Raw genomic sequence first — 16,431 nt, forward strand, 5'->3', positions numbered from 1 at the left:
AAACTAAGAGGAGTCCTTGCTTTACTAGCCTCCATCCTAATCCTCCTAATCATCCCACTACTTCACACAGCCAACCAAAGAAGCATGATATTCCGACCAGTCTCTCAAACCTTATTCTGAATTCTCGCTGCCAACTTAATCACACTCACATGAATCGGGGGACAGCCCATAGAACAACCCTTCATCATCATTGGCCAACTAGCCTCTATACTCTACTTCCTCCTAATCCTCATCCTTATGCCTCTTACAGGCCTATTTGAAAACCACATACTAAAACCTAAGTGAAGAGTCCAAGTAATTAAACCAAAATACTAGCCTTGTAAGCCAGCTATGAAGGTAAAACTCCTTCCTAGGACCCATCAGGAAGAAGGCACTACACCCCACCATCAACACCCAAAGCCGATATTCTATTTAAACTACTTCCTGCACACATCAAAAAATATATATTAAGAAACATAAAACTAATCATTTATATTGTTTATTTATATTCTATTTTGCTAAAGTGACCATTTCAATTAACATTAGTTGATTATCTAGGGTTCTCTAAATCATAACATCTATAACTAGTAATAATTTGGAGGATTTCCCTGTGCTGTCAATTCTCAAAGTGTGGACTGAGTATCCCTTTGAGTCCCTGATAACCCTAGAATAAACAAGCATACTTTTAAAATAACATTAACATGTATTTTGTCTTTTTTAGTTTCATTCTCTTGCAAATGAATGAAAGATTTAGGAAGAGGTAAGAGGAAGAGAATAAGCTTTATGTGCAGACATGCAGACTAAGTTAATATCTTATTTGCAGAATTGTAATTTTCTCTTATAAATAAATTAATCTACAAATGTGGATGCACTCACTGTTTTTTTGTATTCATCCAGTACCAACACAAACTAATCACTAAAGAAAATCTTTTATATGGATGCTTGGCAATGCATACTAGTGATGTTGAAATAGAGTATGGAATACATTTTTTTAAATTTCATGATTAATTTCATGATTAAAATTTCAATTCCTGAGTTTAAATCTGGCCTCACGTACTTACTTAACTATGTGACTGAGCAAGTCACTTAACCCTGTTTGTCTTAGTTTATTCATCTGTAAAATGAGCTGTGAAATGAGCCAAGAAAAGCCCATATGGGTTCATGAAGAATCAGAGAAGACTAAAAATAATGGAGCAATAGCAACAATTATGTTAATGCTGCAACAATTGAAGGAGGTAAAAGTATCACAACAGCACTAAATTATATTAATAATCATTGTCCTATCTACAATCATCCACAGTTTTTTAATGCCAATTTTATCTAAGAATGTCCTTGATGAAGCAATAAAAATCATTCACGTTTGTAGAATTTCATATCTTGAGTATGCATCTTTTTAATATTCTTTGTGATGAAAGAGGAAGTATACCTGAGATACTTTTGTTACCTGCTAAAGTATTAAAGTCTTGAAAGCAATTGAGTTGCAAGTTAAACTAGGCACTGTTTTTCATGGAACACCATTTTTAATTGTAAAAATGACTGACAATCTGATTACTCATTTCTGTATTTTTGACAGACATTTTCTTAAAAATTAATGAAGTTGTTTGTAGTGGCTAGAAACTGGAAAATGAATGGATGCCCATCAATTGGAGAATGGCTGGGTAAATTGTGGTATATGAATGTTATGGAATATTATTGCTCTGTAAGGAATGACCAGCAGGATGAATACAGAGAGGCTTGGAGAGACCTACATGGACTGATGCTGAGTGAGATGAGCAGAACCAGGAGATCATTATACACTTCGACAACGATATTGTGTGAGGATGTATTCTGATGGAAGTGGATTTCTCTGACAAAGAGACTTAACTGAGTTTCATTGGAGAAATGATGGACAGAAACAGCTACACCCAAAGAAGGAATACTGGGAAATGAATGTGAACTATTTGCATTTTTGATTTTCTTCCAGAGTTATTTTTACCTTCTGAATCCAATTCTCCCTGTGCAACAAGAGAACTGTTCGGTTCTGCAAATATGTATTGTATCTAGATATACTGCAACATATTTAACATATCTAGGACTGCTTGCCATCCTGGGGCGGGGGGGGGGGGAGGAGGGAGGGAGGGGAAAAAACGAAACATAAGTGATTGCAAGGGATAATGTCGTGTAAAAATTATCCTGGCATGGATTCTGTCAATACAAAGTTATTATTAAATAAAATAAAATTAAATTAAAAAAAAATTAATGAAGTAAGCCTGTCGCTTCGAGGAAAACAACTGACAGTATGCGTGCTAATAATACAATTCTACCTTTCATCTTAAATGCTGAAAGAGACCAATGGAGGTTATATATAGTTCAACCTATTTTTAATAGCAGAAAAAACTGAGATCCTTGGAGGTTAAATGATTTGCCCAAGATCACAAAAAAATTTATTTGCCTTGGTGATGTATTAGAAATATGTTTTATTTGGCCACAAGACTCATATTAGAGCAAAGATGCAGATTCACTGACCAAGTGGAAACCTGTTGTTTATAGCTTCAATATGAAATTATACACACACACACACACACACACACACACACACACACACACACACACATATATAATTTTATTTTAAATTTATTTTTAATTAATTAAAGCTTTTTATTTACAAAACATATGCATGAGTGATTATTTAACAATGACCCTTGCAAAACCTTCTGTTCCAAATTATCCCTTGCTTCCCCCCACTCCCTCCCCTAGATGGCAGGTAGTCCAATACATGTTAAATAGTATACATATTTAAACAGTTATCTTGCTGCACAAGAAAAATTGAATCAAGAAGGAAAAAAATTGGGAAAGAAAACAAATTGTAAGCAAACAACAATAGAAAGAGTGAGAATGCTATGTTGTGGTCCATACTCAGCTCCCACAGTCATCTCTTTGGTTATAGATGGCCCTCTTCATAACTGAACAATTGGAATTGGTTTGAAACATCTCATTGTGAAGGAGAGCCATGTCCATCAGAACTGATCATCAAATAGTATTTTTTCATTTATAATGATTTCCTGGTTCTGCTCATTTCAGTTAGCAGTAAATCCAGTAGAAACACTGCTGGGTCAGAAGGTTGATAACTTTTTAAGCATAGTTCCAAATTGCTCTCCAGAATGGTTGGATCAATTCACAGTTCCACTAAAAATGCATCAGTGTCCTAGTTTCCCATATCCCCTCCAATATTCGTCATTATCTTTTCTTGTCATCTTAGCCAATCTGAGAGGTGTGTAGTTGCCTTAATTTGCATTTCTCTGATCAATAATGATTTGGAGCACCTTTTCATATTACTAAAAATAGTTTCAATTTCTTCATCTGAAAATTGTTCATATCCTTTGATCATTTATGAATTAGAGAATGGCTTGAATTCTTATAAGTTTGAGCCAATTCTCCCTATATTTTAGAAATAAGGCCTTTATCAGAGCATTTGAATATTAAAATGTTTCCCCAGTTTATTCTTCCCTTCTAATCTTGTCTGCATTAATTTTATAAGTTCAAAAACTTTTTAACTTAATATAATCAAAAATATCTATTTTGTGATCAATAATGATCTCTAGTACTTCTTTGATCAAAAATTCCTTCCTCTTCTACAGTTCTGAGAGGTAAACTATACTAAGTTCTTCTAATTTGTTTATACTATCATTCTTTATGTCTGGAACATGAACCCATTTGGACCTTTGCCTGGTGTTCAGTGTTAGGTGTGGATCAATGCCTAGTTTCTGCCATACTAGTTCCTAATTTTCCCTGCAATTTTTGTCAGGTAGTGAATTCTTATCCTAAAAGCTAGTGGTCTTTGGATTTGTCAAACACTAGATTGCTATAGTCATTGAATATTTTGTTCTGTAAACCTAATCTATTCCACTGATAATCTGATCTATTTCTTAGCCAGTACCAAATGGTACTGCTTTATAATATCATTTTAGATCTGGTACAGCTAAGCCACCTTCATTTGATTTTTTTTTATTAGTTCCTTTGAAATTCTTGACCTTTTGTTCTTCCAGATTAATTGTTGTTATTTTTTTCTAGGTCATTAAAATACTTTTTTGGGAGTCTGATTGGTATAGCACTAAATAAATAGATTATTTTATGTAGTATTGTCCTCATTATATTTGCTCAATCTATCCAAGAGCACTTAATATTTTTCCAATGTCTGGTAGTTTGCTCAAATATTTCCTGTGGCAGACATATTCCCAAATATTTTATATTATCAACAGTTATTTTAAATAGGTTTTTTTCTTATTATCTCTTGTTATTGGATTTTGTTAGTGATGTGTAAAAAGGTTGAGAATTTATGTGGATTCTAAAGTTATGGATAATTTCTAATTCTTTAGAGTTCTCCAAGTATTACCATCATATCTTCTGCAAAGAGTGACAATTTGATTTCCTACTCTAATTTCTTTAATCTCATTTTCTTCTCATATTGCCAAAGCTAGCACTTCTAATACAATATTGAATAGTAATGGTGATAGTGGGCAGCCTTGTTTCACCCCTGATCTTATTGGGAATGGTTCCAGTTTATCCCCATTTGCTTGCTGATGGTTTTAAATAGACGCTACTGACTATTTTAAGGGAAATTCCGTTTATTCCTATACTCTCAAGTTTTTTAATAGGAAGGAATCTTGGATTTTATCAAATGCTTTTTCTACATCTATTGAGATTCCTCCACATAGATTCTCCATCAAGGAGAGCTCCCGCAGCCCAAGGTCTGCACAACCACACTGGAATCTGTACTCAGCCTGCTTGCACATGGCCCACCTACCTCCATGACTGATTGAAACAGACTTTTTCTGACGATATTTGAAATTCTTTTCTGCTGGTAATTTGTTTCACTCCCACTATTCATGGATTCTGTCAGTCCTGAACTAATTTTGGGGCTGGATTTGCTAATTAGTCTGAGGGTTGTAGGAGAAAGTCAGAAAGAAATGTGTGCCTTCTTCTCCATCTTGGCTCCACCCCCTGAGATGAGGAACGTTCAATTGATCCAAATAATATATTTGTAAAAATAATACTGTTCAAATAAAACTGGGACATAGAGTCAGGAGATAAGAGACTTTATTCAGAGGACAGATCAGATATTTAGATAATTATGTAGAAAAGAGTAAATCTTGTAACTTTCTTGAACTTCAGTTTCTTCATCTGTAAAATACTTGTACATCTGCCTGTCAAGGGTTATCTCAAATGAAGTGTTATAGCAAACCATAAAATATTATATAAATGGGATTTTGATTTATGGATTTGTTGATTGGTAGTCCTACTGACTATTGCACGATAGGTTTTTCTAAAGTAATTGGGATTTTAGTCTGACATGAGCTCACCTACCCACTTGGGGTTTCTGTTGGAAACTATAGTTAAAGTAGACTACTAATTTAGAAGTATCAGAATGGCTACCAAACCACAAATCATATATGGTGGTTATCTCTGGAGGTGCAGATGATAGAGAGCTAATTTACTTGAAAATTTTGTGAAATGTAATATTTAAAGCAATTCTTTCATCCACTAATCCTTTTAAAGATGTCATTTTGTTTCGTAAACATTGTTTCAACTTCACTAATCAGATGCTGTTTCTTCTTATCTGTTTTTACTAGTTGTATGGAAGCCTCTGAAGGTAAAGAGATGCTACAAAAGTATGAAGACATGTTTCAGTTACTGGAAAAGTAAGTAAATTACATGACCAGTTATTCTCTGTTTTATTTTTCAGCTACAGTGGGATACACAGTACATTGACTACAATATAATGACATCATATGGGTCCTCTTTGAGGAGAGATAAGCAACCACAAAAACCTATTAAGAATTATAGATGTCCACTGTTATGCTCAGCTGCTCACATTATTTTCTAAATTATGTTATTGCTGGTTTTGTAACAAATTTCAGGAGGCCTAGAATGTTATACTATTTTTATGATTCTAAAGTGGTTTATTCATTATTTTTTATTATGGCTGATTTACAAGATATATGCATGGGTAATTTTTCAGTATTGACCCTCGCAAAATTTTCTATTCCAACTTTTCCCCTCCTTCCCCCCACATCCTCCCCAAGTGGAAGATAGACCAATATTAAATATGTTAAAGTATATTTTAAATACAACATATATACACATATCCATACAGTTATTTTGCTGCATGAGAAAAATTGGACTTATAAATAAGGTAAAATTAACCTGAGAAGGAAATCAAAAATGTAAACAGACAAAAACAGAGGGAGTGGAAATGCTATGTTGTGGGTTCACACTCATTTTTCAGAGTTCTTTCACTGGGTTTAGCTGATTCTCTTCATTATTGAACAAACAGAACTGATTTGATTCATCACATTGTTAAAGAAAGCCACGTCCATCAGAATTGATCATCATATATATTGTTGTTGAAGTATATAATGATCTCCTAGTCCTTCTCATTTCACTTAGCATCAGTTCATGTAAGTCTCTCCAGACCTTTCTGAAATCCTCCTGCTGGTCATTTCTTAAAGAACAATAATATTCCATAACATGCATATACCACAATTTCTTCAGCTATTCTCCAATTGATGAGCATTCTTTCAACTTCCAGTTCTAGCCACTACAAAAAGGGCAACCACAAACATTTTTGCACATACAAGTCCTTTTCCCTTCTTTAAGATATCTTTTGGAACATAAATCTGGTAGCAACACTGCTGGATCAAAGAGTTTGCACAGTTTGATAACTTTTTGAGCATAGTTCCAAATTGCTCTCCAGAATGGCTGGATGCATTCACAATTCCACCAACAATGTATCAGTGTTCCAGTTTTCCCATATCCTCTCCAACATTCAGCATTATCTTTTCCTGTCATCCAAGCCAATCTGAGAGGTGTGTAGTGTTATCTCAGAGTTGTCTCAATTTGCATTTTCTGATTAATAATGACTTGGGGCATCTCTTCATATGGCTGGAAATAATTTCCATTTCTCTATCCGAAAATTGTCTGTTCATATACTTTGACCATTTATCAAATGGAGAATGGCTTCATTTCTTATAAATTAGAGTGAATTCTCTATATATTTTGGAAATGAGGCCATTATGCCCAAACCCTTAATTGTAAAAAATGTTTTCCCACTTTATTGCTTCCTTTCTAATCTTGTCTGCATTAGTTTTGTTTGTACAAAAGCTTTTTAATTTGATATAATCAAAATTTTCTATTTTGTAACCAATAATGATCTCTAGTTCTTTGGTCACAAATTCCTTCCTCCTCCACAGGTCTGAAAGGTAAACTATCCTATGTTCTTCTAATTTATTTATAATCTCTTTGTTTATGTCTATATCATGAACCCATTTTGACCTTATCTTAGTATATGGTTAAGTGTGGGTCCATGCCTAGTTTCTGCCATACTATTTTCCCATTTTCCCAGCAGTTTTTGTAAAATAATGAATTCTTATCCACAAATCTGGGGTCTTTGGGTTTGTCAAACACTAGATTATTAAAGTTATTGACTATTTTGTCCTGTGAATTTAACATACTCCACTGATCAACTAGTCTATTTCTTAGCCAATACCAAATGGTTTTGGTGACTGTGGCTTTATAATATAGTTTTAGATCTGGTATGGCTAGGCCACCTCCATTTTGATTTTTTTTTCATTAGTTCCCTTGAAACTCTTGACTTTTTGTTCTTCCAGATGAATTTTGTTGTTATTTTTTCTAGGTCATTAAAATACTTTTTTGGGAATCTGATTGGTATAGCACTAAATAAATAGATTATTTTAGGTAGTGTTGTCATCATTATATTTGCTCAATCTATCCAAGAGCACTTAATATTTTTCCAATTGATTATATCTGACTTTATTTGTGTGGAAAGTTTTGTAGTTTTGCTCATATAGTTCCTGACTTTCCATTAGCAGATAGATTCCCAAATATTTTATACTATTGCAGTTACTGTAAATGGAATTTCTCTTTGTATCTCTGTTTGATTTTGTTAGTGATATGTAAGAATTCTAATGATTTATGTGTTTATTTTGTATCCTACAACTTTGCTAAAGTTGTGGATTATTTCTAATAGCTTTTTAGTAGGATCTCTGGGCTTCTCAAAGTATACCATCATATCATCTGCAAAGAGTAATAATTTGGTTTCCTCATCACCTACTCTAATTCCTTTAATCTCTTTCTCAACTCTTATTGTTGAAGGTAGCATTTCTACTACAATATTGAATAGTAATGATCATAATGGGCAAACTTGTTTCACTCCTGATCTTATTGGGAATGTTTCCAGTTTATCCCCATTTCATATGATGCTTACTGCTGGTTTTAAATAGATGCTACTGACCATTTTAAGGAAAAGTCCATTTATTCTTATACTCTCAAGTGTAGGATAGGAATGGGTGTTGGATTTTATCAAATGCTTTTTCTGCATCTATTGAAATGATCATTTTTTTTAATTTAGTTATTAATAAAAAATTATGCTAATGGTTTTCCTAATATTGAACCAGTCCTGCATTTCTGGTATAAATCCTACTTGATCGTGGTGTATTATCCTGGGGGTGATTTTCTGTAATATTTTATTTAAGATTTTAGCATCAATATTCATTAGGGTGATTGGTCTATAATTTTCTTTCTCTGTTTACATCCTACCTATTTAGGTATCAGTAGCATGTCTGTGTCATAAAAGGAATTTGGAAGGAGTTCTTCATTCTCTATTTTTTCAAATAGTTTATATAGCATTGCAGTAAATTGTTCTTTAAATGTTTAGTAGAATTCACATGTAAATCCATCTGTCCTGGGGATGTTTTCTTAGGGAGTTGAATAATAGCTTTTTCTATTTGTTTTTCTAAAATGGGAATAAGTTGGAATCTTTACAAACTGTTAAGTCATTAGAGTTGATACAGACAATAATTAGCTAATTTAGCATGGTTCAGTATGCTTGATCTGATCTTACAAGGAGATGTTATGGGCCAGAACAAATAAGGTACTAAATAAAACTGATAAAAACAATGCTTGTGTTCACACCTTTAGAGAGCTCATATAAACAAGACGTTCTTAGGGCCAGAGAGCACTCTGGGAGGAAACCCATAATCCCACTCTCTCAGAGAAGGAGCATAAATAGAGCTTCAGTGAGCCAGTCACGTTAGTTCAGCTGAATAAATTGAAAGGGGAGCGTCAAGTGAGTTCAACTGAAAAGATTGAGAGGGGAGTGTCAAGTGAGTTCAGCCAGAAGCCCTCTCTCAGAGGCAAGAGAAATTCATTCCAACTTCCTCTAAGAAAAACTAACCAGGCTATTTTGGAGGAAGCAATAAAAGATTTGAACTTTTAGCACCTGGCTGCATTTGGGTGATTATTACTTTTAAATGAAACTAAGGTTGCCTCCTCCCCAAAAAACCTGCTCCCAGAGAGAACCATTATATTTTAAAGAAGAAAAACACCACATTTTAGCATCTGAACGTGGGGCTGACAAAATCCTGATCCAGTGGAAAAGCCTGTTAGCTTGATCCAGTGGAAAATATTGTTAAAAGAGTTAAAGTATAATTTCATCTAAGATGGGACAGATGTTTAGAAAACAGCCTTCTGTTTCTGTACAAGGAAAATGTTTAGAGAGCATTGTCAAAGTTATGGAAAGCCAAGGTTTGATGATTATAATTTTGCAGCAAATCAAAAAGATTTGGATATAGACAAGTGGAAAGGAAGAAGAATCAGATAAGAATGGAGTTAAATACAATTTGGAATGATACTTCACAGCAGGAGAAATTAGATCATTCCTCATCTCATGACCCTCCCCGCTCAATCCTTCATGGGTGGAGGAAGAAGTAAGAGGGGAAGAGGAAGTAATGCAATCAGAACCACCTAATAAGACATCTCCTGTGAAGCAGAATATGATAAGAATAGAAAAGGCATTAGTTCAAGCAAAAAATGGAGACTATCTGATTTTATAAATGCATATCCTGTAACTGAAAAGCTTGACTCTTCAGGTCAAAAAGAGAGAAAATACACTCCTTTTAATTTGGAAAAAAATTAAAGATTTGAAAAAGGGTTGCACTCTTTATAGGGCTACATCCTCTTATGTTAAGCTGTTACTAGATTATAAGACGCTGTGCCACAGTGGGTACAAATGCTTATTATACCCAAACTATGATGAACATGAAAAGACAAGGTCCTTCTTGGTAAAGAAATTCTAGAAAAACTCGTAGATGTTTTCAGTGTGGAAAATTTTCACAATTGAGAGCTCATTGTAGATATGGAGATAGAATGAGAAGACAGGGTGAGAGAAACCCAAAACCCCATGTTCATGTAACGAAGGCTTTCACTGGGCCTCTGAATGTAGATTGACCCAGAGAAATGAGAGGCAGGGTCCAGCTCCAAGGTATCAATCAAAAGATAGGTGGAGCTTGATAGCAGCTGAGGTTACACACTGAGAGTCTTTAGAAAGTCAGGACTCTGATGTGATCAACCAACAGAAAAGCAATCAGGATTACAGTTGGGGAGAATACAGGTTTTTTTAACCCATCGAGGCAGTGTCCAGTGCAAACAGCTCCAATGTAATTACCAGATGATAAGGAGAAATCCCCAAAGTGGTAAATAGGAGAGAAGAGGGTTTGCTTGTATCTCTACAGGTGGAGAAGGAATCAGATGGGTGCCACCGAGCCATATTCACCTTGTCCATCAGAGAGAGACAGACAGAAAAACCTCAAAACAAAAGAGAAGATTTAAGAAACATCTGACACTGAAAGAGCATGGCTGACAATGAGACTGTTAAAAGAACTTTTAAAATCTTCAGGAATCATTGGATTCCTCGAGATAAAAAATTGTTGATGAGATAGACTATTGCAGTACTTCAGAGCTTATAGGAATTATTGGATTCCTGGCACATGATTTCTTTTGGACTATTTCTAGGACTTATGGACATATATAGGTCCATATATATTTATATTTATTTATATTATTTTACATATATATTATGTTATATATTATACATATTTATATGTAATTTATATAAATTTTCATGTTGATTTATGTTATTTGTTACATTACTACTAGCCTGTGTTATATTGCTATGTACTTATGTATTTTATGTAATTATGTGTAATGCCTGTCATATTGATGGATTTATGTATACCCATTTCAAGTGAGCCCCTTCAAAAACCCACTAATCTGATTTGACTTCCTATTTCCTTTGGTATTTTCATCTCCCTTCCTGAGATGACAGGGAGGGTGTGACCACTTTCTTTTTATGGTGTTTTTACTCCTTTTTTGAGCAGTCAGGGAAGGCATGATCACCTTTTTTGGGGGTTCTCACCTCCCTTGAGAAGTCAGGAAGGTCATGACCACCTTATGTTCTAAAACAAAAGAAAGTGGGAGATGTTGGAATCTTTACAAACTATGTCATTAGAGTTGATAGAGACAATAATTATCTAATTTAGCATGGTTCAGTATGATTGATCTGATCCTACAAGGAGATGTTATGGGCCAAAAGAAACAAAGTACTAAATGGAACTAAGAAACAATGCTTGTGTTCACACTTTTACTCATTGGAGTTTACACGTATGGGAGATTCACAAAGTTAACATTGTAACTTTGTGAATTCACACCTCCCTTGAAGCTCTTAGGACCAGAGAGCACTCTGGGGGGAAACCCATAATCCCACTCTTGTATCCCACAATCCTACTCTCGGAGAAGGAGTATAAATAGAGCTTCAGGGAGTCAAGTTAGTTACTTCGGAACATTGCCAGGGGTCAGAGAGGAGCACTCTGAGAGGAAGCCCACAAGCCCTCTCTCGGAGGTTCATTCCATCTTCCCCCTTTGTGCTGGCTGGAGGCTGAAGCAAGCAGAGGCAGAAGCAAAGGACAAAGCTGCAAGAGCTCTTAGAACCAAGGAGAGAGATGCCTCTAAGAAAGCTAACCAGGCTATATTGAAGGACACAATAAAAGATCTGAACTTTTAGCACCTGGCTGCATTTGGGTGATTATTACTTTTAACTGAAACTAAGGCTGCCTCCAGAAAACCTCCCCAAGAAACCTGCTCTCAGAGAGAACCATTATATTTTAAAGAAAAAGAATACCACAGGAATATTTAAGCAATTTACTTCCCCTTCTGTTAATCTGGGAAGGCTATATTTTTGAAGGTAGTCATCCATTTCACTTAGGCTATCAAATTTATTGGCATAAAATTGGGCAAAGGAACTCCTAATTATTGTTCTAAATTCCTCTTCATTGGTAGAAAGTTCTTCCTTTTCATTTTTAAGACTAACTATTTGATTTTTCTGTTTCTTTTTTCTAATCAACTTTTTGTTGTTTTTATAAAACCAAGTCTTAGTCTTATTTATTAATTCAATAGTTTTTTTTTTACTTTAATTTTCTTAATTTCTGCTTTTAATTTTAGAATTTCAAATTCAGTGTTTAATTGGGAGTTTTTAATTTAGCCTTTTTCTAGCTTTTTAAATTGCAATCCCAATTTATTGATCTTCTTTATTTTATTCAAGTAAGCCTCTAGACATTTAAATTTCCTCTTATTACCACTTTGGCTACATCCCACAAAGTTTTGATATATTGTCTCATTGTTGTCATTCTCTTGTGTAAAATTAATTGTGTCCATGATTTGCCTGTTTCACCCATTCATTCTTTTAGGTTAAGATTATTTAGTTTCCAATTACTTTTTGGTCTATTTACCCCTAGCTTTTTGTTGAATGTAGTTTTTATTCCATCGTGATCTAAAAAGAATTCATTTACTATTTCTGCCTTTCTACATTTAATTTTGAGGTCTTCATATCCTAACATGGTCAGTTTTTGTATAGGATTCATTAACTTTGAAGAAGAAAGTGTACTCTTTTCTGTCTCCATTCAGTTTTCTCCAAAGATTTATCATACCTAACTTTTCTAATATTTTATTTATTTCTTTAACTTCTTTCTTATTTATTTTGTGGTTTGATTTATCTAATTCTGAGAGTGCAAGGTTGGGATCTCCCACAGTTTTGCTATTTCTTCTTGCAATTCTCTTAACTTCTCCTTTATGAATTTAGATGTATACCATTTGGTGCATATGTTTAGTATTGATATTGCTTCATTATCTATGTTACTGTTTAACAAGATATAGGTTCCTTCCTCATCTCTTTTAATCAGGTCCATTTTTGCTTTTGCTTGATATGAGATAAGGATGGCTACCCCTGCATTTTTTACTTCACCTGAAGCATAATAGATTCTGTTCCAGTCTTTTACCTTTATACATATCGCCCTGCTGCAAGTGTGTTTCCTGTAAACAACATATTGTAGGATTCTGGCTTTGAATCTAGTCTGCTATATACCAGGTGATCATGCCTTCCCTGACTGCTCAAAAAAGGAGTAAAAACACCATAAAAAGAAAGTGGTCACACCCTCCCTGTCATCTCAGGAAGGGAGATGAAAATACCAAAGGAAATAGGAAGTCAAATCAGATTAGTGGGTTTTTGAAGGGGCTCACTTGAAACGGGTATACATAAATCCATCAATATGACAGGCATTACACATAATTACATAAAATACATAAACACATAGCAATATAACACAGGCTAGTAGTAATGTAACAAATAACATAAATCAACATGAAAATTTATATAAATTACATATAAATATGTATAATAAATAGGCTCTTTTTTCTATAATTTTCAGGAAATCCAATAATGCTCAGATTATCCCTTCTAGATCTATTTTCCAGGTCTGTTGTTTTTCCAAGTAGATATTTAACATATTTAATATACCTCTGTTTTATGGGAGAATTCATTCCATTCACACTTATGGTTAAAACTAGTAATTCTCTATTTCCTACCATCTTATTATCCCCAGATTATGCTTTTTTTTTCCCTCTTCTTATCCCTCTCCCCAGTATTAAACTTATGGTACCACTTGCCTCACACAGATCTCCCTCTTTTGAATCCCTCCCACCCCCTTGGAGTCACTTCCCCTTATACCTTTCCCTTATTTTTTTCTGTATTCTCTTCTATTTAACCTACTCTTTTTCTTTTCCTTTTTCCTCTCCCATTTCTTAATGAGGTGAGAGAAGTTTCTCTGTAAACCAAATGTATCTAATATTTTCTCTCTGAGCCAAATATGAGGAAAGATTCATACAATGTTTCTTCCCACCTCCTTTAATTCCCTCAGATATGACAGGTTTCCTTTGCCTCTTCATGGGATGTAATTTCCCTCTTTTTATTTTCCATTTTCCCTGTTTCTGTTGCAATCACCTTTCCACTTCTAATTCCCTTTTTTTGAATTATAACAGTTAAATCAAATTATACATGCTCTCTTTATGTCTGTCAATTACAGAAAAAGAGTTCTCAAGAGTTCTTTTTATCTTTTATGCATACTTGGAGGTCAAAATTTTTGTTTAACTCTGTTTGTTTCATTAGGAATAAATCAAATTCACTTGTTTCATTGTATGTCCATCTTCTTCCCTGGAAGAAAATGTTTAGTTTAACTGGGTAGTTTATTCTTGGCTGCATTCCAAGTTCTTTTGCCTTTCAGAATACTAGATTCCAGGCCCTCTGTTCCTTAATATGGAAGCTATTAGATCTGAGTGATCCTTATTGTGGCTCCCCAGTATTTGAATTGTTCTCCCCTCCCTCCCCCCAGCTGCTTGTAATATTTTTTCCTTACTCTGATAGTTCTGAAATTTAGCCACAATATTCCTTGGAATTTTTATTTTAGGGTCTGTTTCAGAAGTTGTTCAATGAATTCTTTCAATGCCTACTTTACCTTCTGTTTCTATTACTTCTGGACAGTTCTTTTTAATGATTTTCCGTAAAATACTGCTAGGCTCTTTTTTCTATAATTTTCAGGAAATCCAATAATGCTCAGATTATCCCTTCTAGATCTATTTTCCAGGTCTGTTGTTTTTCCAAGTAGATATTTAACATTTTTTCTAATTTTTTTTGTTTTGCTTGACTGATTCTTGATGTCTCAACAAATTCATTTCTTTTTGTTAAGTTCTCATTTTTTCTTCATTACCTTTTTTTACTTCTTTTTGTGTATGTCCAATTGAGTTTTTAAATGAGTTGTTTTTGCTCTATGGATTTTTTTCCCACTTCATTAATTTTTAATGAGTTATTTTCCTTTTCCAATTCACAAATCCTACTTTCCTGGGAGTTCTTTACCTTTTCCAATTCATATTTTAAGAAGTTGTTTTGTTTTTCCACTTTATCCAATTTTTCTTTTAATGAATTGTATGCCTTTTCCATACTCTCTTGCAGAGCTTCTCTTTTCTTTCCCCATTTTTCTTCTAGCTCTCTTTTAAGATCTTTTATAATTTTTCTAGGAGAGCCTTGTGTGATGGGGACCAGACTATATCTCCCTTTGAGGTTTTGTTTGGAGACTGTCTGCTGTTAGTTTCCTCAGGGTTGGAAACCTGCTCTCTTTCTGTATAGAAGCTATCTATATAACTATAGATAGCTTTTTTACTCATTTTTCTAAAAGCCCTTGGGATTTGCCTTCAGGGCAGGGAGATTACCTGCTTCCTCTACAGATCAGGGACAGATGGACAGTAGCTGGCCTGCTAATGGGCTGCAAAGAGTGGCTGAGCAGTGGAAATGCCACTGTACAGGGCAGAAGTGACACTGCCCTGGGAAGATAACCACGCTTTGGAAGTACAACTGCCCTGGGAATGTCCCAAGTAGCAGAAGTGCTACTGCCCTGGGAAAAGCTCTTGCTGCAGAAGTGCTACTGCCCTAGGCAAAGTCTTACAGAGTGGAAGTGCCACTGCAAAGGCAGAGCCCTGTTGTGCAGAAGTGTGACTGCCCTGGGCAGAGCCGCAAGCTGTGAAATGTGGCTGTGCAGTTGTGCTGTGGTTCATGTTGAGTCACTCTCTGTGCTGGGTAGGTGTGGTCATGTCTTATTAAATTCTGATGTTTTGGGGTACACTCTACCTTTGGCATTTGTGTAATTTCTCTGCTGACCTACTGCTTTGCAACCAAAGCAGAGCAGCCAATCTATGGTAGAGTTTTCCCTGCAAATTCTCCACCTGTAGAGTGCACCCCACCCCTGGTCCAATCAGAGCGCACTGGCCTCCATGTTCTGCTTTTCTGCTTGGGCTGGCCTCCTCCCACCCAATCTACACAGACCTTTTCTGGCAATCTTCCAGATTATCTTCTGCTGGTAATTTGTTGTACTCCCAATATCCATGGATTCTACCATAAGAACTTTTTCAGAGGCTGAATTTGGTAATCAGTAAGTGAGGGTAGAAGGAGCTCAGAATGAAGCATGTGTCCTCTCCACCATCTTGGCTCTGCCCCAGTTTATTCATTATTAATGATCATCATAATAATAACTGCCATTTATTTAGATTGTTAAAGCTTAGGAAGTTTTTTACTTGCATGATTTCCTTAAATCCTGATAATATTGCTTTTATATAGACAAAGAAAAAAGTATAGGTAGGCTATAAGTCTAGTACTCTCTCCATTATCAATCAATAACAATAACATTTATACAGTACCATAGGTATCAATATTATCCTCATTTTATAGATGAGGAAACA

At 34.8% G+C, this 16,431-nt stretch overlaps 1 protein-coding gene across 1 annotated transcript in view; it reads left to right on the forward strand.

Moving 5' to 3' along the window:
• DNAH9 (dynein axonemal heavy chain 9) overlaps nt 1-16,431 on the forward strand; it is a 581,066-nt gene that overhangs the window by 125,310 nt on the left and 439,325 nt on the right. The window contains exon 11 of the mRNA XM_051995550.1: nt 5,589-5,657. Within this exon, the coding sequence (XP_051851510.1) occupies nt 5,589-5,657 (69 nt within the window). The remainder of the gene's footprint in view (nt 1-5,588; nt 5,658-16,431) is intronic.

The sequence above is a fragment of the Antechinus flavipes genome, chromosome 4 (assembly GCF_016432865.1).
Source record: "Antechinus flavipes isolate AdamAnt ecotype Samford, QLD, Australia chromosome 4, AdamAnt_v2, whole genome shotgun sequence".
In the NCBI taxonomy this organism is placed as follows: domain Eukaryota; kingdom Metazoa; phylum Chordata; class Mammalia; order Dasyuromorphia; family Dasyuridae; genus Antechinus; species Antechinus flavipes.